At 48.8% G+C, this 21,405-nt stretch overlaps 1 protein-coding gene across 2 annotated transcripts in view; it reads left to right on the plus strand.

Annotated features, from left to right (window-relative positions):
• The window catches only part of FGF12 (fibroblast growth factor 12), a 271,894-nt gene that overhangs the window by 90,029 nt on the left and 160,460 nt on the right, over nucleotides 1–21,405 (plus strand). The window contains exon 1 of one of the 2 annotated variants that reach the window (XM_074963334.1): nucleotides 12,850–12,962. The exons of the other annotated variant lie outside the window; for it this stretch is intronic. Within the exon in view, the coding sequence (XP_074819435.1) occupies nucleotides 12,875–12,962 (88 nt within the window). The 5' untranslated portion in view covers nucleotides 12,850–12,874. Of the gene's footprint in view, nucleotides 1–12,849; nucleotides 12,963–21,405 lie in introns of those variants that run through there. 2 annotated transcript variants of the gene reach the window in all.

The following is a 21,405-nucleotide window of genomic DNA, read 5'->3' on the forward strand; positions in this document are numbered from 1 at the left end:
ATAAACTAGGGTTTCATTAGGGCCTGAATGTGAATGAAAAACACATGACAGCGATAACTACTATTAGGAGGCAGGGGAGGAGGAAAGAAGATATAATGTGAGACAGACACACCCACCCACGCAGGGTCCTTGTAGTGTGTCTGGAGCTGCACTTGTACTAACTCCACCCCCTAGTTTGCATAAATCCTTCTGGGAGGGGCCATCCCCCGCTGTAAAACTGGAGCTCCAGTCTGCCTCCCAGCCAGCGACAAGCTCCACTCTTGGCAGAGAGATACAGCAAGGATCAAGTGGAGTTAATTTAATTTCTAAAGAGGGTCAGACTGAGCCCCAGATTCTTCTCTTGGAAAGGGGAGACAGAGGCAGAATTGAGGGAAGCCTCCCTGGGGAGGAGCAGGTTTAATTGCAGAGATTGTTTTGTGTAGGTGTGGGGAGGGGAATGGCACACACACACACACGCACAAAGGGGGACAAATCCTGTAGCAGAGCATGCCCCCTCCCTGCACCTACCCAAGTTAAAAAGAACTGGGGAGGCAAGGGTAAAAGGGAAGGAGTTTTCCTTTGTTCTGGAGGGGGGTTTAGATTCAATATGTGGATCTAGGCTTGGAACGCCCCAGTATTTGGGGACATTCAGCTCTGGGATGAAACGGCGGAGAGGGCTGCTGGGTAAACTCAGCTCTCGATCTGTTTTGGCTGTTTTGCTGTTTTGGCCTGGAGCAGCTCCCATTGGCCTGGTGGTCTGGAGGATACAGTGGATCACAAATTGAAAATGAGTCAACAATGTGATGCTGTTGCAAAACATGCCAATATAATTCTGGGGTGTATTAATGGGAGTGTCATGGAAGGGAATTGTCCCGCTCTACTGGACACTGGTGAGGGCTCAGCTGCACTATTGTGCCCTGTTCTGGGGGGCATGCTTCAGGTAAGATGGGGATAAATTGGAGAGAGTCCAAAGAAGAGCAGCAGAAATGATAAAAGGTTTAGAAAACCTGACCTTGAGAGGACTGGGCATGTTCAGTCGTGAGAAAAGCAGACCGAGGGGGGACCTGATAAGTCTTCCAATACGATAAGGGAAGCTATAAAGAGGACGATGATTCAATTGTTCTGTGTTCACTGAGGGTAGGACAAGATGGAATCAGCAAGGGAGATGTAGGTTAGATATTAGGAAGAACTTTCTCACTCTCAGGGTAGTTAAGCTCTGGAACAAGCTTCCAAGGGAGGTTGTGGAATCCCCATCACTGGAGGGTTTCACGAACAGGTTGGACAAACACCTGCCAGGAAATAGCCTGCTGTCTAGTGGCCAGGGCTCAGCTTGTCCCAGAGTTGCTGGCTGGTGCAGAGCAAAGTGGGGCCAGGGCTGTGAACAGAGTCCATGGGAGTGACTCTGCCCACTTCTTGGGGGGTGCAGGCTGGCTGTGAACAGCCCCCCAGGGACTAGGAGAGAATTCCCTGCAGGAGCAGGTGCTGTCTTGGGCTGCTGTCGGTGGTCCCCCGGCCCAAGAGCCTTGGTGTAAAGGGGTGGGGCCATAGCACACATGCCCTGTGGCAATTCCAGCTTGTGCCACAAGCCATAGGCAGTGCCAGGGAGCCTGCTGTAGCTAAGAGCAGCCCCTCAAGCTGCCAAAATTACACCGGGGGCTGTCTTGGGCCCTGGCAGAGACCAGAATCAGGTGGGCACAACAGTGACTTAAAGCCCCCTCAGTGCAGCCCATCCATGCTCTGTGCTGTCTCTCCCTGTCTCTGTCATAAGGCACTCCCACCTGGCAGTGCCCTCCTGCAGCGGGCCACGGCGGGACAAGCCTGCCTGAATTTCCCTCCTCCGGAGTCCCCAGAAATAGTTCAAAATAGTCCCAAGTAAAAATATAGCCCTTGCGGCCTTCATTGGTTACAGCAATCCTGTGCCCATAAACCATAACCAAGTCCCATAAGCCTAGACCAGAATTGCCGCAGCACGATCTAGAGCAGTACGTATGACACACTGCCCTGGCGTCCCTCAGAGCCGTCCTCCCCTACCTTGTACTCGGACAGCCACCCCTCATTTCCAAGTGGAGTGCAGCCCCGTCTTCCCAGTAGGACCCCCTGAGTCTCTCCTCTGGGAGCATCCTTGTCAGGGGCGCACTGCTCACTCCACCTGACTCTCTCATGGTTCTCCTGGGCCCACGAGGTGGAGACGTCAGTGGCTCAGCCACATTGCTGCTCCTCTCTGGCCCTGTGTTCCGGCTCTCGGAGCCAACAGGCATCTCCCTCCGCTGTCTTCGGCCCTGGCCTGGGGTTGCCAGCCGACAAACCCCTTTGCTGCTCTCTTGCCTTCTGCTTCCGTCCCGGACCTTCCACAGCCCCCTGGCCGCTCTCACCTGCCTTTCTACCGAAGCCAGTCTGCTCAGCTGGGCCTCTCCCTGTCTCTGATTCGCCCTGGTCCTTTATAGCCCCCAGGTGCTGCCCTGCCCTCTTAACTGGCAAAATGGGAGGCCTGCTTTGGCACAGGCATGCTGGCCCTGTCCTGCTTTGTTTACTGGACCTGGCACAGCGGGCAGACTCTGTTAGTGCAGTGATGCTAGACTCGAGCAGTCCTTTTGCTTCCCTGAATGCAGCTGCGTGGGTGGGTCTGTTACCGACATCATGCACCCTGCCCCATGGCACACCCTTGCAGTCCGCCCCTCGCTGAGGACAGGAATAAGAATCCATGTGCTGTGCTGAATGAATCAGTCCGATCGCTGGCAGACGGCAGAGGTGGGAAGTATTCCGATTCCTTATAACAATAATACATAATGAGAGCTCTCCAGCACTTCAGAGTTCCTTTCATCTGAGGATCTCCAAGTGTGTGGCAAATAATGTCACCCACTTCACAGAAGGGGTAGCAGTGTTAGCAAGAGTGTAAGTGACTTGCACAAGGTTGGGTGTGTCAGTGTTGCTGCTAAGAACAAAGAGACAGGCCATCTTCCAGTCTGAACCAGCCTCGTCACTATGTACTCGCATGGCCAGGCTACTCTCTGCTTGGCTGGAGCATGTCTAGGCCTGTTCTCTGAGACAACCAAGATGCAGTAGGTCAGTTCAAATACAATGAGCAGGTCCCTCTGTCTTGCCACTTACCATCCTCAGACTCTATTTTTAAGCTGTCTGATAGAGTGAAAATCAAGAAATGGGAACTAATCGCCCAGGAACAATATTGGCAGCCCTGAAACTAAAACACCAGTGTGGTAGCGGTGGGGCTTGAGCCATATTACCTTTGCCTGGTAGAACTCTCTCTACCTGAATCTGCTTGGATAGTCTGTTACCAATTCCAGCGTTTGTGGATTACAGTAGTATGACCCCGCTCTGAAAATCCTGAACCACGCCACGCCCACCTTTCTCTAACTCAGAGGCAAGCCATTTGATACACAAAGCCTTCTTTATGTATTATATGATGCTCCCTCTCAATGTCTGGAAATGCTGCTAATAAATACTTATTACCGTGAGCCTTTTATGTGTCTGAGGATAAACCTATTAAACGATCAAGGGTGTAGTACGTCTTTCTTTTCTAAATCCGCTTTGGTGAGCTGAAGAGAGATTTTCTATGCCAGTCTATCAATCAAGTGCTGAAAGTGTTTTCCATTAGTTGTACACACGTGGTGGTCTTGCATGTTGACCAGATTAAAGCAATTAAAGAAGGAGTCTTTCTTGCTTGATGTATGTGATATCATGCTGCTGTCTTTCCTGGAGATGGGGAGCAGCTCCCTCCCCACAACTTCCCAGGTGCTTTCATAGAATCCTAGAATATCAGGGTTGAAAGGGACCTCAGGAGGTCATCTAGTCCAACCCCCTGCTCAAAGCAGGACCAATCCCCAACTAAATCATCCCAGCCAGGGCTTTGTCAAGCCTGACCTTAAAAACTTCTAAGGAAAGAGTTTCCACCACCTCCCTAGGTAACTAGTGCTTCACCACCCTGCTAGTGAAAAAGTTTTTCCTAACATCCAACCTAGACCTCCCCCACTGCAACTTGAGACCATTATTCCTCGTTCTGTCATCTGCTACCACTGAGAACAGTCTAGATCCATCCTCTTTGGAACCCCCTTTCAGGTTGAAAGCAGCTATCAAATCCCCCCTCATTCTTCTCTTCCGCAGACTAAACAATCCCAGTTCTCTCAGCCTCTCCTCATAAGTCATGCGTTCCAGTCCCCTAATCATTTTTGTTGCCCTCCGCTGGACTCTTTCCAATTTTTCCACATCCTTCTTGTAGTGTGGGGCCCAAAACTGGACACAGTACTCCAGATGAGGCCTCACCAAGGTCGAATAGAGGGGAACGATCACGTCCCTCGATCTGCTGGCAATGCTCCTACTTATACAGCCCAAAATGCCATTGGCCTTCTTGGCAACAAGGGCACACTGTTGACTCATATCCAGCTTCTCGTCCACTGTAACCCCTAGGTCCTTTTCTGCAAAACTGCTGCCTAGCCACTCGGTCCCTAGTCTGTAGCGGTGCATGGGATTCTTCAGTCCGAAGTGCAGGACTCTGCACTTGTCCTTGTTGAACCTCATCAGATTTCTTTTGGCCCAATCCTCTAATTTGTCTAGGGCCCTCTGTATCCTATCCCTACCCTCCAGCGTATCTACCTCTCCTCCCACTTTAGTGTCATCTGCAAACTTGCTGAGGGTGCAATCCACACCATCCTCCAGATCATTAATGAAGATATTGAACAAAACCGGCCCCAGGACCGACCCTTGGGGCACTCCACTTGATACCAGCTGCCAACTAGACATGGAGCCATTGATCACTACCCGTTGAGCCCAACAATCTAGCCAGCTTTCTATCCACCTTATAGTCCATTCATCCAGCCCATACTTCTTTAACTTGCTGGCAAGAATGCTGTGGGAGACTGTGTCAAAAGCTTTGATAAGTTAAGGAACAACACGTCCACTGCTTTCCCTTCATCCACAGAGCCAGTTATCTCGTCATAGAAGGCAATTAGATTAGTCAGACATGACTTGCCCTTGGTGAACCCATACTGACTGTTCCTGATCACTTTCCTCTCCTCTAAGTGCTTCAGAATTGATTCCTTAAGGACCTGCTCCATGATTTTTCCAGGGACTGAGGTGAGGCTGACTGGCCTGTAGTTCCCAGGATCCTCCTTCTTCCCTTTTTTAAAGATGGGCACTACAATGTTTCAGAACATTCTGCCACGTAGTTTCTGTATGGTAGGGTTTCTTGTGGAACTAATGTCACCTGTCTTTGGAAAGGCTTGATGGATTCACTTCCTTCATGATGAGGAGGAGGCTGAGCTTGTGATTAAAACAGTGGACTGGGACTTAGGAGATCTGAGTTCACTTCCCTGTTCTGCTCCAACCTTCTTGTACACACATGACAATACAGTTCCTTCCCTGCAGCTCTCTTCTGATGTGTCTGAGCCTTTCCTAGCAAGCTTTTGTGTTCCAGCAAATGCAGCCTTTGTCTTTGTCATAAACATACAACTAAGGGTAGCATAAAGTCCCTCCTTTACCTGTAAGGGGTCAAGAAGCTCAAATAACCTGGTTGGCACCTGACCAAAAGGACCAATAAGGGAAGAAGATCCTTTCAAATCTGTGGGGGGAGGTTTTGTTTGTGTGGTCTTTTGTCGTTCTCTCTTGGACAGAGAGGGACCAGGGTAGGAAAAACCATCTCCTAAAACTCTACCTGAAATAAGCATCTAGATTACAAAGATTGTAAGTAAAGAAAGGAAGTGCATTAGATTATCTTTTGGTTTAGTTTGTGAATTTTCCCTATGTTAAGAGGGAGGTTTATTCCTGGTTTGTTTGTTTTTTGTAACTTTGAAGTTTTGCCTAGAGGGGAATCCTCTGTGTTTTTAAATCTTATTACCTGTAAAATTACCTTCCATCCTGATTTTACAGAGGTGCTTCTTTTACTTTATTCTTCATAATAAAGGTCTGTTTTTAAGAATCTGATTGTTTTTTAGTGTCCTAAAAACCCAAGAGTCTGATCTGTGCTCACCTTGTTTAGCTGTTTGGTTGTATATTATTCTTAAGCCTCCCCAGGAAAGGGGGTGAAGGGCTTGGGGGGATATTTTGGGAAAACAGGAACTCCAAGTGGTCCTTTTCCTGAATCTTTGTCTAACTCACTTGGTGGTGGCAATGATACCATCCAAGGACAAGGAAGAATTTGTGCCTTGAGGAAGTTTTTAACCTAAGATGGTAGAATTAAGCTTAGGGGATCTTTCATGTGGATCCCCACATCTGTACCCCAGAGCTCAGAGTGGGGAGGGACCCCTGACAGTCTTATTCAGGGGTGTTTTCAGTAATGGCATTCCACCTACAAGTGGGATTTGACCAGCTGCGGGATTTGATCATGGCTGTTGTGGATGCTCCCATGCAGCGAGCCAGAGCAAGGTTTATGCATGACTTATGTCCACAGAAACCATACCTAAGCCTAACTGTACCTAAGCCCTCTGCAAAGGAGTAAATTTCTTCTTGAGTTGCCCTATCTTTGTCCTATAATGAGTAACCATCTCCATCAATATCCTTTGACTATTTCACTGCATTTCTCCTTAAAAACAATTGCAGTTATCTTTCCAAAAGTGGCATGGGCTTTAACGCTTGGCTCATGTGTCGTTTTGAGTGATTTATCGAACTGAATTATTACTTTATTGATTACATTGTGGTTGCATCCAAAATGCGCTCGGTGCTTTGCAAACCCTGAGCAAAACACACTATGCTTCCTAAAGGACCTCCCTCTAGCCATTTTCCTGCCTCCGTTTCATAGCTTACCCCTGCCAGAAGCAAGGCTGTATCTGTCTACAGAGGAAATGAGTGTGTGCCTAGCAAATCTTCTACAGCTAGCCTTTAAAATGGCCAAATGACAACATGCATCAATTGTTTCTTCTCCGTGGGCTTGATTCTGTTCTCCTTCCTGTGATGTAAATCAGGACTAATTCTGTTGAAACCAGAGTGCAGCACGGCTTTGAAGATCAAAATCAGGCCCTGTAGCTCGAGTTCAGCTGGACACTATTGAGAAGACCTATGTGAATAATTTGTAAACATAGTCCTCAAAGAACGTATTTGAATATCCTGGAATTTTTTAAAATGTTATTTCCCCCCATCACGCTAATCCTGCTCCACTCACAAATATGGCAGGGTCAGAATTCCCTCTTGCATTCAAATGAACGTTCATTTGTAATTTCTGGGCTCTTTGTCCAACTCTGTCAAAGTAAAACAAAACAAGAACCCCTGCCATCCCAGCTCTACCTTTTAAAAGTTTTTCACTCATGTGGATGATAGCATCTGCTACTTGAGCAATTCAAAAGAGATTTAAAAGTGGTTTCTCTCTTCCCTTTTTCTCAGGGACAACTGTGAAACTGACCAAACTAGTTTCGATTCCTCCTTTGCATGCACATACAGAATGCTGCTCTGGCTAAATTTCCAGCTCTGCAGGGAGATTACCTAAATACACCAATTAACCAAGAGTTTTTTATTTATTTTTAATGTAAGGAACCATTTCTACTGGGTTTTCCCAGAACTTGTATATTGTGCTAACAAACCTAGATCTGGGGCCTAAATTGCTAGTTGTTTATAAGTCTGTTTCTCACAGTCTCCTGATTATTAAATGTTCCCCAAATTTATATAGGGTCCTTTAATGTCCATCCAAACCTCACTAGCAGGAACATATTCTCCTCCCTGTATCTAAGGCTTGGTCTACACATAACAATTATGTTGGCATAGCTGCATTGGTCGGGGGGTGAAAAATCCATACCTTTGAGTGACACAGCTATGCTGACTTAGCTGCATCTATTCTGGGGGTTATGTCACTGGAAGAATGCTTCTGTCAGCGTAGCTACCGTCATTCAGGGAGGTGGTGTTCCTACCCGGATGGATAAACCCCTTCCATCTCTGTAGGCTGCGTCTACACTATGGGGTTATGCCGGCCTAGCTACGGCACTGTAGCTGTGCTCATAAAGTCTCCGTCGTGTAGACAAGCCCATAGCCAATGTCGCTCAGGGAGTTGATGTTCCTGGACTGATAGACAAGCATCTTCTGTTGGTGTAGGCTGCATCTACACGCCGGGGCTATGCTGGTAGAGGCTCTGTAGTGTAGACAGGGGACTGCCTCCCTCCTGGTGTGACCTGCTGCAGCTGATCAGTGGAAGCGCTAAGGATGGATCCCCCTCGTTTATAACTCTGAATGGGCTGGTGGCAGGAGCGTGTCTTGATTTGCAACTCTCCCTTTTTCGTGATTCGCCAGTGCCCAGAATTGTTAGCATTCCAGGTGTGCTGCTGAAGCATTGGTGGAAGTGGATCTTTACTGTTGTTCGTTACAGTATATGTTGCAATAGCCTCAACCAGACATTGGGGGTTCCAAGGGGTAAGTACTGCACATGGGTGTAGGAAAATGTACCAGCCCGTTCGCAGAGCACTTGCAGTCTTGGTTCATGACAAGATGTAGCAGGTGGACGAAAGATTAACTTGGGAGAAGGGGGATGGGGTGATTATATCTTCGTGTAATAATAGTAGTCTCGGTTTGCCATCTGCTGGCGATGTTCTGTAAGCATAGAGAAACAGGCATTGCTCTGCTGTTTAAAGGAGACTGAGGTGATAGTCCTGGGAGAGGGGGCAGGGTGGGTCGTGTAGGGTCATGTAGTGAGAGATGGAGTTGGGATATGGGGCAATTCTGTTTATTCTGTGGCATGGTGATTTTTCCAAGGAGTTTGCTGGAATGACCTGGATGGGTGGGTCATAAATACCCAGTGTGGAAGTTAATGATCCCCTCTGTGGTGACTTTCAGCAGAGGGTACCCTGGCAATAAGTACTGTGGGCACAAGATTTGTGATTAATAACAAATCCCTGGGAGCAGCGTTTGCTGCACAGTAAGGTTTGAGGCGCTACAACAATGTAATTAATTAGCTGACAGAAATAAGCAGGCCCTTCTTTTTGCAATTTTTAAATGATCGGTTTATAATTACTGAGCAAGCATTTGAAATGCTTTTTAAGATCTAAATAAGAAATGCAGCTGTCATCTGCGTTTAATGGCTGGTTTGATGGTCAGGATTGGCTTTCATTTTAACTGTCCTGAGCTAGGGTCTGGATCCACAGCGTGACTCAGGCATTGCAATGCTCAGTGGCACAACACCTCCTCTTTAGGCACCTACAAATTCACTGGAACAGCAACGGGATCCAAAACCCCTGAGTTAGGTAAGTAGGTTCCCTCTCCAAGGCATGGGGAGAGACAGGTGCCCACAGAGCCAGCACACTAGGTGTGGTGCTGCCTAAGCTAGCCAATGGGAGATGCCGATGAGAGGCAGGTGTGGTAAGCCCCACCCCTCTCTCGGAGATGGTGCCAAGTCTGGGCTGCAGGGAGGCACTTAGCTCTGTTAGCAATCCAGGAACAGAAACCCTCTCCTGGGGCCAGGCAGCTTGGGTGGCCATTCTCGCAAGAGGAGGAAGTGGGGAGGAATGGCTCCTTTTACAACTTTTGAGCATTCACCCAGAATGTGGGAGACCCAGCAGGAGAGAGGAATTGAACAGGGGTCTCCTGCCTCTCAGGAGCATGCCCTAACCAGAAGGCTATAGGATAGTCTGATGGGGGTTTCCCTCAGTCTCTCCTGTTTTAAAGCTGTTCCACTTTAGATAAATAATGTAAAAAGTCAATGGAGCAAGGGACTGGTCCCTGGGTCTCCCCCGCCCCATGGGTGCCCTAGCCACCAGGCTATACAATTCTTTCCCTCCCCACCCCCGGCCCAATCAAAATTCCATTAAAAGTTTGTTTTGTTTTTTGGAAAAGTTCCTGACCAGCTGCAGTACTAGACAGCCATGCTCTACTTGTGTGCTAGGTATCCAAGCGGAGTATCCAAGCACCCCATCTGTAATATAGATATTATCACAGCACCCCGGTGAGGGAGGGCAGTGCTATCTGCCTGTTGTATAGATGGAGAATGGAGTCCTAGAGAGAGTTGCCCAAGGTCATGCAGGAAGCGTGTGGCAGAACGGAGACTCGAACGCTGGTTACCTACATCCCAGGTTACCACCTGACCACTGGTTCCATCCTTTCTCCCTACTCCTGGCCCTTAGAGCCCGTAACTTGTCACCTGAGGCTGGCTCTGCCTCATTCTTTACAGCTGGGTTTAGAGGCATCCTCTCTCATTGTTACAGTGAAAACTCTGAATCCCCCTTGAACTCTTGGGGAGAAATTCACCCCATGCACAGTGGCAGCACAAAACCTACGCTCCTATTACATCCCATGGAAGCCCTCTATCAATACTGCACCACGGCGGATGGTCACACGCAGCCAAGAGCAGTGGGAGGTTTGGCAGACTCCAACGAAAGCAGGGATAGGTGATGGTTTGAGGGGCAGGGACTAGGTAGGCAAGCAACTCAGAGCAGTGAGCATTGAAATTCACTCTGTGCACCGGGTCAATATGGGGCCTGTACATCACTGCCATCGGCTCCAGCACTGCAGAAAACTACCCCGGGGCCTGGCTGCATTTCAATGATGCTGTAAGGTCCACTCTGATGAAAGGCTCCATTTCAGGGTGCTTCATATTAGGAGTTTTACTTCCTATGGAGAGGTTTCCAGGTTGATCTCTAGGTGAGGGATTTTTCCATTCTGGGCACTTTCTTGAATCAAAGGCAACTTTCTCAATAGTGCTTTTCATACAGCATGGTAGCTATCCTGCCCTGAGTGTGGAATTCACCCCTGCAAAGAGAGCTGGTGCTAGCTTTGACCTGGACGACAGCCCTAAGGTGACAACTAACTTTTGTAGGGCTTCCAAAAACAATTGATGAAAACCCTGAAGAATCATTTTGTCTGTATAAGAGCAAAGGAGTAGCCTTCTAAACCAATCGGTCTCTGAATGATTCCCTGTGTAAATAATCTGACACCCTCTTCTGAAGCACTGCAGCCTAGAGCGAGTGTGGTAGGCATGTATATTAATAGGGGACAGGATTTTTCCCCCCAGGAGACACACTTCTTCCACCAGCTTGTACCTGTTGCTTTAATTGGACCAAGTTCATCACCTTAATCCCCCAAGACCAGAGGTGCACCTGGGTTCCGTTGCTGCTGTGAAATAGAAACTGAAAAGCCCTCCAGTGGCCCTGTTTAGTACTGCTACCCCAGGGTATGTCTGCCTGGGAGGAATAACTCCTGCCTGTAAACCCTGGCAGGCCAGGGTGAGTGTACAGAGCAGATGGGGAGGAGGAACTGGTGATGTAGACCAGCACCCCATGGGGCTAGGCAGTGGTTCTCAAGCTTCCTTGCAGCACAACCCCCTTCTGACAACAAAAATTACTACATGACCCTAGGAAGGGGGACCGAAGCCAGAGCCCGCCCAAGCAAAGCCCGAGCCCTACTGCCCCGGGTGGGCAGGCCAAAGCCGAAGCCCCAGGGCTTCGCCCCGGGCAGGGGCCTGTAACCTGAACCCTGCTGCCCAGCGTTGAAGACCTTGGGCTTCAGCTTCGACCAGGTGGTGGGGCTCGGGCTTCGGCCCCAGCAAGTCTAACACCAGCCCTGGCAACCCCATTACAACAGGGTTGTGACCCACTTTGGGCTCCTGACCCATAGTTTAAGAACTGCTGGGCTAGAGGAACTGCAAAGCCAAGGTCCTATAGCCATGGGCGATTGAGAGCTTTAAAGCAGAGCTCCCCACTGGTGGGCCGTAGGCCACACCTGTTTCTGAGTCCCCCTGGGAGTCCATTCACTAGGACCCGAGCACGTCGGGCTGAGCCCCCAACTGTTTGCGTGTGCCGGGGTTCAGCTCGGACCCAGCTAACCAGGTGCTGGTGCCCCCAGACAATGGGAACATCATCTTCAAAGGTTCAACCAGGCAAGATAAACACTAGCCCACAGCAGAGGCCACAGGCCAAGGCACCTACCAGCGAGTAAGAGTTGAGGCCCAAACCCCCTTGGCCCGCAGCTCTCGGAGCCGTGACATTCAGACTGTTTGCAGTGGTGTTCGGGGCACTGGCTGTCGCTTGTCAGTGGAGTCCAGGGCGGCAGCCCTGTGTAATGGTCACCGTGAAATGTGCGGGCAGGGGCAGGGCACAGGGGCTTGTTCTGGGGGACGGGTGTAAGGGGCGATCCTGGCTGACTGTCCCATCCAGCCCCTGGGCACTTTCTGGGGAAACGCCCCGGGGCTGGAGAAATCTGACAGCTAGAGGCTCCTTTTGCATTAACCAGCAACTCTCGGAAGCGGCTCTGTCCCATCGCCAGTGGGGCGCTCTCCTGCCTTCCCTCCCCCTGCCCCGCGTGCCCCAAGTCCCCAGCCAGGGGCCCATGTGCAATGGGGGCTTCACACCCTGGGGGGCAGGAGCAATTCAGCGCTGGGCAACTCCCCAGCGCGCTGCTCGGCCAGCCCGTGGCGCCTGTCTCGCCCTGCGCCCCACTCGCCCCGTCCCGCGCCCCCCTGTCCAGCCCTGCGCCCCCCGTCCCGTCCTGCGCCCCCCCCCCGTCCCGCCTTGCGCCTCCCCGTCCCGTCCGACCTCACTTCCCCTGGAGCCTCCGCTCCCTCGGTCTAACCCCCGCGCCTTCTCCTGCCGCCGGGCCGGGCCCGGGGCGTTATCTCCGCCTGGGGCTGGTCCCGGGGTGCTCTGCAGCCGGGGAGCCGGAGTCTCTGCTCCCGGCGGTGTGGGATCGGCAGCCCGGGCCTGGGAGCGGTTGTTCCCCCCCAGTGGCGCTCCCGGCAGGGGGCAGGGCCCATGGGCTCCGGGGCTTGACGTGCTTCCCAGAGCCCGGCCCCTCCCCTGAAAAGTCCCAACAAGTCACGCTGGAGCGATTCCGAGGGCTCGGAGCGGCGGCGGCTGCTGGGGGCGCGCAGCCCTCGCCGCTCTCCGCCCCGGCTCCCCGCGCCCCCGGGGCTGCGAGCGGCTGGTGACGGGTCGCGGTTCCCCGCACCGCAGGGAGGCGCCGCGGCCCGGGGACGCCCATGAAGATTCCGGGGCTTCTCCTGAAGAAAGGCTCGCACATGCTGCAGTGTCTCTGCGGAAGGCGCCTGAGATCCAGCAACAGCCCAGGTGGGGATTTCCCTTCCCTGGGGGGCAAGAGTCCCTGCCCCCCGCCTCCCCGAGCCCTCCTCTCTGCTAGCCCGGCCCGGGGAGGGGGTGCGCCAGCCCCTTCCTTACCGGACTTTCCCCCCTTGCGTCTGGAAGGCAGCGCTCTGCAACCGGCCGCACACAGCGACCCCGCCTAGCCCGGCTCCCGGGCGCTCCCCCTGTGCGCCCTGCGGGCGGGATGGGGCTGCCCCGCGGGCTGCGTCTCGGCGGCTGGTGGCTGGTTGGGAGCACAGGGGACACCGAACAGGTGGCTGGCAAAGTGTCTTCTGCCGAAGAGCTGGAGAGTGGCTTTTCCAACTCCTTCTCCGAGCCAGCCCCGCTTTACTGTGCAAGGGAGTCCGTGCCCGTGGGGAAGCTCTGTCCTTGGTGCTGAAAGGTGCACTGCCCCAGAACCTCGCTTGGCCCAAGCCCTGATCCGAAGACCCCATCGGGTCAATCTTTTGTCTAGGGCCTGGGGAATCTACGGTTAAAGCTTCATGAGCTTAGTTTGTCCAGGTGCCCCGAGAGGAAGATGTTGTTTAAGGTAAAATAACCAAACTACCCACTTTGATTTTGTTGTGGATTTAGTGTGCGTCAGTGAAGAGTCTTTGAACAAAGTGAGAACTATTCCAAAGGTGTTGTGGTTAATCAGGCGTGGGTTTTGGGGTGGTGGTGGTGAGGTTTTTTGTAAAATCAATGGTAAACTCTTTCTCCCCCGCCCCTGTGGTTGACTTTCTTGCATTCCAAAAACCTACTATTCTGCTCTTTCTATAAAGCAGTTGGATCAAAATAAAATGAACAGATTTTCTCTCTTTCCATAAAAATCAGGATTGTATTTTTAAATAAATATTTCTGGTGTCCCAGGGTCTGTTAACAGCTTTATTTTGTACCTTTTAAACCAGAGCCACTTTTTTGTCTCGAAAACATGTGTGACTTCTCCTAACACTCTTGGTGGCAGGTCTGTGGGTCAAAAGACAATACACCCCAAACAAGTCACTTTTTTATTCATTACAATGCAGACTTTTCTGGAAGGCATTTTTTAAATACATCTCCTAAAGCAAAAGCTGGTTATTAAAATCTTTATTTGAAATGTAATAGTGGCACATATTTCAGCTGAAATCTGGATAACATTGTATCTGTCACACAAACACTGTTTCTGACCCTGTAGTGGCCATATATATATTTTTATGCTCTGAACTTTTATATGGAGGGGGACATGTTTTCTAGGGGTTGAAGCAAGAAACTGAGACCACAAAGCAAGAATGTGCTTAAGCCCATGCTTAAAGTTAAGCATGTGCCTATGTGTTTGCCTGAATAGGGGGCCGAGTATCAGAACCTGTTGGGGGTTTTTTCAGGCTCTGCATTGTCTTTTCCTGGGGTTTTGGGGAAGTCACTTAACCATTCTGTGCCTCAGTTTGCCAGCTGTAAAATGTGAGGAGGATAAGAAGACCTGCCATATCTCAGGGGATTGTAAGACTTAATCTTTCTAAAGCACCATGAACAAAAGGCCTAAAAGTGCAAAGCAGAATTTTATTATTTATGGGCATCTCTCAAAGGCTACTGCTTTAGGCTTGGTTGGGTCCGTGTTCCCATACCAACATTTACCTAGCCGGAGGATTGCCGAAATAGATAGGCAGTAGACATTCAGAAGGGGCCTTTTTTTGTTATACCCAGAAGGACAGGTGCCATTTGTTGGCCTAGTAACAGGTGACTTGTTTTCTTATGTGAGAGCGCAACCTCTTGGGAGAGAAATTATTCACACCTCCCACAGAAATACTGCTCATTTTCCCATTGAAACAGTCCTGTGCTGGGGAACAGTTTGTTGCTGAGGTCAGTTTAAGTTCCCTTTTGGCCCAACCAACGAGAGAGCTTGTTAATTGCCAGAGCCACTTGTTTATGCCTGATCGCTCCCAACTTGAGTCAGTAAGTGTAATTGGTTCATAACAATAGGACAGGCACAGGGAGTCACGTAGAGGACTGGACTGGGAACTCCAGAGGCTATTCTTACCTCTAGTCAGGAGAAAACTCCAATACATGTCATTATCAGCTATGCTGGGGCAATCGTCGCTGGATTTGAAACACCAGGCCTGGTTCTCACCTGAGTGGTACACAAAGCTAGAGTTTCCTTCATAGTCCTAATAAACAACCACTTCATGTCATTCAGAAAGTCAGGACAGTACAGGGAATAATAATGCCTGGGTGTAAATAGTCCGATCTCACTGTAATATATCTGGGTTATAACAGCACAAAGCATTTATAACATAAAAACGACCATGCTGGGTCAGACCAAAGGTCCACCGAGCCCAGTATCCTGTGTTCCAACAATGGCCAATGCCAGGTGCTTCAGAGGGGATGAACAGAGCAGGGAATCACCAAGTGATTTGGGGGGGGCGTTAGATAATCAGCTGAACACAAGCTCCAGGTGTGATGTTGTGGCCAAAAGAGCTCATGCCATCCTGGGAGGCATCAACAGGGGAAGCTTGAGTAGGAGTAGAGAGGTTGTTTTACCTTTGTATTTGGCTCTGTACAACCACGGCTGGAATGCGGTGTCCAGTTCTGGTGTCCAAAATTCAAGAAAGATGTTGATAAATTGGAAGAGGTTCAGAGAATGATTATAAAGGATTGGAAAACGTGATTTATAGTGGTGGACTCAAAGAGCTCAAACTATTTAGTTTAGCAAAGAAAAAGTGAAGGGGTGAATTGATTACACTCTAGAAGTATCTGCATGGGGAACAAATAAGAACATAAGAGCGGCCAGGCTGGGTCAGACCAAAGGTCCAACTAGCCCAGTGTCCTGTCTTCCAACAGTGGCTAATGCCCAGTGCCCCAGAGGGAATGAACAGAACTGAATCATCAAGTGATCCATCCCCTGTCACCCATTCCCAGCTCCTGGCAAAATATTTAGTAATGGGTTCTGGAATATAGCAGAAAAAGGTCTAACGTGATCCAATGGCTGGAAGTGGATGCTAGACAAATTGAGACTGGAAATAAGGGGTACATTTTTAATAGTGAGGGCAATTAACTATTGGAACGATTTGCCTGGGGTTGTGGTGGGTTCTCTCCCCCACCCCGATCATTTTAAAATCAAGACTGGATGTTTTTCTAAAAAAATACATTCTAAGGATTATTTTGGGGCAGTTGTATGGCCTGTGTTGTACAGGAGGTCAGGCTAGATGATCATTATGATCCCTGCTGACCTCTGACTCTGAGTCTATTGACCATCATGAGGCATTTTTGTGGCCTGACATAGGGCGAGAGGGAGCCAATAAAAGTGACAGTAATCTCCAGATTCTGGTACAACCCTGCCATGTAGCTCAGTGGTGTTAAAACGTATACTGCGTGTTGCTAGTTTAAAGCCCGGGGTCTCATGTCTGTTTCCACTGGCTATCTAAATTATTGGAATTTCTTCCTCATTGCTGTTGGTTGGGCTCCTTGCATTATTTGAAAACACACAGTTAAACTAAGCACTGCCATCCCTAGAGAGTAGCCACCCAAGGCCACCCTCAGCTGTCTGCTAGATCTCCTTGAGCCCATGCTTTGGAAGCGCTATGACCTGGCAGCCTTGCTTCCCCAGCAGCCTGCTGTGTTTTGATACCTGCCTGGCAGGCAGGATACCACTGGAACTTGGTCAAATCGAACCATCTACGCGAAACATTTCAATTGTAATGAAACAGCAAATTCAGATGAAAAAAAATGTTTAGTCTGAATTTTTCTGACCAGCTTGAATCGAGGTTGTAGATACCTTGTTCTTTGAAGGAATAATTGTATCTGTCTCTTTCTATAGAACTTTCCATCTGTAGTTCTCAAGGGCTTTGCCAGGGAAAATAATCCCCAACCTAGATGACGGAGAGGTGAAGGGACCTTGTCCTTTTGTTGTTTTCTAAATGCCACATGCACCTGTGCTGGGGTATAAGTGACAGGCTTCTTGGAAAACGTTGACCAAAACTTCTCACTTACAATGTAATGAAAAACGTCTCCTGCCTTCTGAGCAGCTCTGATTCACAATCAGATCTACACAAAATGCTGTGGTCAGATTTTGTTTATCCTGACTTTGAAAAATAACCCAGGTTCAGGCCAGCAGTATGCTGCATAATTCTTCTGGCGTAGCTCTGCCAGGCTGGGATGAGAAGAGGTGTGATGCCTGATCAACAAGCTGTGCTGGCAGAAGGCCCTCGGGGAGACACAGCTACACCAGCAAAACTTCACTTTGACCGGTATCCCTGATACCACTTCTGGGGGTGTGCTTTTACTATATTGGTAGAGAGTCTGGCTTTGCTGGTAGAGCTGTGTCCACACTAGAGCAGTCTATTGGTATTCCTATACTAGTGAAGTGCTCCTAGGGTAGATATAGCCTCATAAGTGTATATATAAAATCGGCAATTTTAAAATATGTTTGACAGGGAACTGGCTCTTAAAAAACCCCCTCTTATCACTTGTTTTCTTATTTAACTATGGAGGTGACCAATTGTAATGCGGTGCATAGATTTGCTGGTTCATGGCCACTGGATGGCAGTGGGTTGATTTTTTTTTTTCTGGAGTTAGGCATCGATTCAGCAAAGCACTTACTTACTTATGAAAGCTTACGCTCAAATAAATTTGTTAGTCTCTAAGGTGCCACAAGTCCTCCTTTTCTTTTTGTGGATACAGACTAACACGGCTGCTGCTCTGAAACCTCTCTTAACCATGTGAGTAATCCCATTTAAAGTTACGCACATTCCTAAATACTTTTCTGAATCTTGGATTTAGAGAATTCTGAAACCCTGTGTCTATTGTCTCTAGCCCACTGAAACGTGTGACCCCTTTCCCTACAAAAACTGAAGATTTTCTTGTATGCTGGTCAAACAGTCAGTTCAAGACACTGAAACTACAAAACCAGATGGCCCAAGCATCATGAAAAGTCCAGTGGGCTCCAAACAGTAGATCAGGTTGCTTATGCCATGATAGCACACAAAGCTTTCAATTGTGTGAAGAGATGTTTGCTTGAAAGGCCTTTGAATAGATTCTTCCCCTTGAGGAAAGGAGATGGGTCACGTTTAATAATAAAAATAGCCTCTCTTCCCATAGCCCAAAACAGTGTGGAAGCTGGTAATCATGTTTTGTGTGGCAAAGCATTTTTCTAAACGGCATGTGTATGCCTTTCTGGTATTGTGGCTGTGATTGGCTGCTGGGTCTATTTGCATGTGCTAAATTGCAGTCCTGGAGATCTGTGAAAACAACCCAGCAAAGCCAATCTCAGCTGGGAGCATGGAAGTTGCTGCTAATTTTGTGATGAGCCACCCACAGGCCCAGTGTGAGTCATTATCATTGTTTTCAGAGTAGCAGCCGTGTTAGTCTGTATTCGCAAAAGAACAGGAGGACTTGTGGCACCTTAGAGACTAACCAATTTATCTGAGCATAAGCTTTCATGAGCTACAGCTCACTTCATTAGATGCATCCGATGAAGGTAGAGCGCTCACGAAAGCTCATGCTCAAATAAATTGGTTAGTCTCTAAGGTGCCACAAGTACTCCTTATCATTGTTTTGTTTTCCAGAATTCAGCAGTTAACGCTTCCAGGATCCAATCTCTGGATTATCTCCATACTTGTATTTGTTTTACATGGCTCTGACTGGTTTGGAGAAAAGAATAGAAAAAACAGTCCTTTTTTCTTTCTCAAAAGACACTTTAAAATATTAATTGTTCACCTCTTAGTCCCCTCTTCCTGCTTTAATGCACATTAACCAGCCTTTGCTTCCACTTAACCTTAAAACTTTCTCTGGTGCATCAGTCGGTAAGTAATAGTTCTCATGCTGATTATAAGGCTTTGCATCTTGAAAAGTGCTGAGCAGACACTAGCTAATTAATCCCACAGTGGGGCTTGAAATATTTCCCCCATTTTAAACACATTGAGATAAAGTGACTTAACCAAGGTTATTCATCAACTCCGTGTCAGAACCAGGATTAGAAGTGTCTGCCTTCCAGTTCTGGAACACAACTAGAAGTTCATAGCTGGCACTTGTTACAAACTGGCTCAGAACCTCATCGTACTGTCACCAGGTTTTTGAGAGTGGACCGTGTGGCTACCTCACACTTGCTAATGACTGAGGTCACTCACCGGAGAAACCCTTGCTGGCTGCAATCCCTTGTTACAGCTAGTCCCACCTGGAGCCATGAGAAGCCCCCAAACCTGCTCTCAATCTTAACTGTGAGCCAGCTGGGCCTGAGTAAAGTTCTCACTGGCTCTAGCTCTGGGATGCCAGAGCACACTCCCGGGCTCAGACGTATCGCCAGCCACCCTTCCTTAGGATTTAGGTTGCTGGTCCATCTCCAGCCAACCGCCCCAGCCCCTAAAACCAGTGCCTGAGCCTTCCTGAGGCCCCCCCAGGCACTTTGTACACGCTCCCTTGGAGCTGCACCTCAGCCATGGGCTCCCTCATTTAACCCCTTGGGGACAGCGTGGCAGCTAAAGGGACACAGGCTCAGCAGAGGAACTTCTTAACTAGTCGTTTTACTCATAAAGCACTTGAGCGTTACAGATCATTGAAGATCACAGAAGGCTGGAGATGCCTCTCTGTGTTCGTTGTTCCTATGCATCCGAGGTTTATCAGTATTTCAGTCTGGGCAGGTCTGGTGCCACTTTGAGTTGGTGTGCCCTGGTCTGGAGAGATCTTGCTTCTGATGATGAGATTGGGGATTGTTTGAAGGCTAGAAGAGGAGGTTCAGGAAAGATTTCTTTCAGGATGGGGTCCCCATCAAGTGTATTTTTTAATTGTTTAATGGTACTCTGAATGGGTTCCAGTGTGGGGTGGTAGCTGACAACTAGGGGTGTGTGGTCAGAGGTTGTTCTGTTTTTTTTCCTGTATTGAAGCAGGTTCTCTCAGGGTATTCAGGTGGCCCATTCGATGATATGATCCACTTCTCTTGTGGTGTGTCCATGTCTGGTGAAGCTGGTTTTTAAGTGTGCTAAGTGTGTATCTTGGACTTTCTCCTCAGAGCATATTCTATGGTATCTGAGTGCCCGGCTGTAGATAACAGATTCCTTGGTTTGTTTGGGGTGGTTACGGGCTCTATGAAAGTAGGTACAGGGATCTGTGGGTTTCTGGTATATGGTTGTTTGTGGGGTTCCATTGTTGAAGCTGATCATGGTGTCCAGGAAGTTGATGCTGGTGCAGGAATATTCTAGAGAGAGTTTGATGGACAGGGGGTGGTTTTGAGGTTGTGGGCTCTCTATGAGGGAGTTTAAGCCGTCTGTCCAGAGGGTGAAAATGTCGTCCATGTTCATCAGGTATATCATTGGTTTTGTGGTGCATTTGTCCAGAAATTCTTCCTCAAGGTGGCCCCTGAAGAGGTTGGCGCATTAGTACCCATGGCTGTCCCTATAGTTTGGACAAAGTGCTTGTTGTTGAATGTAAAATTGTTATGGGTGATCAGCGCTATTGTAGATGGTCTTGCCACTTGGGCTCATCTGATTGTATGAGGTTGGGGGAGGCATTAGGGAATTCTGGGGGGGACATAATGGGAGAATGGGACATGGAGAGGAGAAGGTAGGTATTGGGGAGCACCGAAGGGACATGGATATGGACACGAGGGTATGGGTGAATCAAAGAGAGTCATGGATGGGGTGTTTTAAGACAGAGGGATAGGGCACAGAGAGGGGATGGAGATGACATGGGTGATGTGGAGAAGGGATGCAGGGAGGTGGGGGAGAAATGAAGGATGGGGCACCAGGGGAGGAATACAGGGCCAGAGGAAGGGAGTGACTTTTATTAAAAATGTCAAATGTTAGATTTTCTAGTCATAAATGCTCTAAGTGGTGTGTTTTCCGTATGGATAAAAGTCTCCTCCAGAAACCCCATTTTCCACCTAGGTGTAACCCTCCTTGCCACCCAGCTTGGACTTGAGTAAGTCTTTGGGAGGAAGAACTCTGCCATGTTTGGTCTCCCCAGGTCTTTTGATCTAGGCTCCCTTCCCATTACTTTAGCATACACCAACTTGACTGAAACATACCAGGCTCATTAAAAAACCCGGGAAATTCCTAAACAAGAAAATTCATTTTAAAAAAGAGCGAAGGTTTTATGTGTGTGTCAGAGTCCACTCCCCACGTAACGCTGACACACTCTTCACAAAACTTCTCCCTCTTCAAAAGAAAATTAGAATGTCTGTCTGGAAATGATCAATTAAAGACTCCAGTCAGTTCCCGTCTTCTCCCCCGGCAAACAATCCATCCTTAGCCACTGGATTTCCTCCTTGTCTGTGATCACTGGGATAAGGCACGAAGTGAAGATCTATGGTACAGTGACCTAGGAAACTCAGGGGAATAATAGGCTCTTGTAGTATTGTGATTGGACACTGCATTCAAAAGGAAATGAGAAAACACAACCACCCACATGTCCTATTCTCATGTACCAAAGAACCAACCATGTTCCCTATTGACACAGCATACGTAAC

This window comes from Natator depressus, chromosome 9 (genome assembly GCF_965152275.1).
Source record: "Natator depressus isolate rNatDep1 chromosome 9, rNatDep2.hap1, whole genome shotgun sequence".
Classification (NCBI taxonomy): domain Eukaryota; kingdom Metazoa; phylum Chordata; order Testudines; family Cheloniidae; genus Natator; species Natator depressus.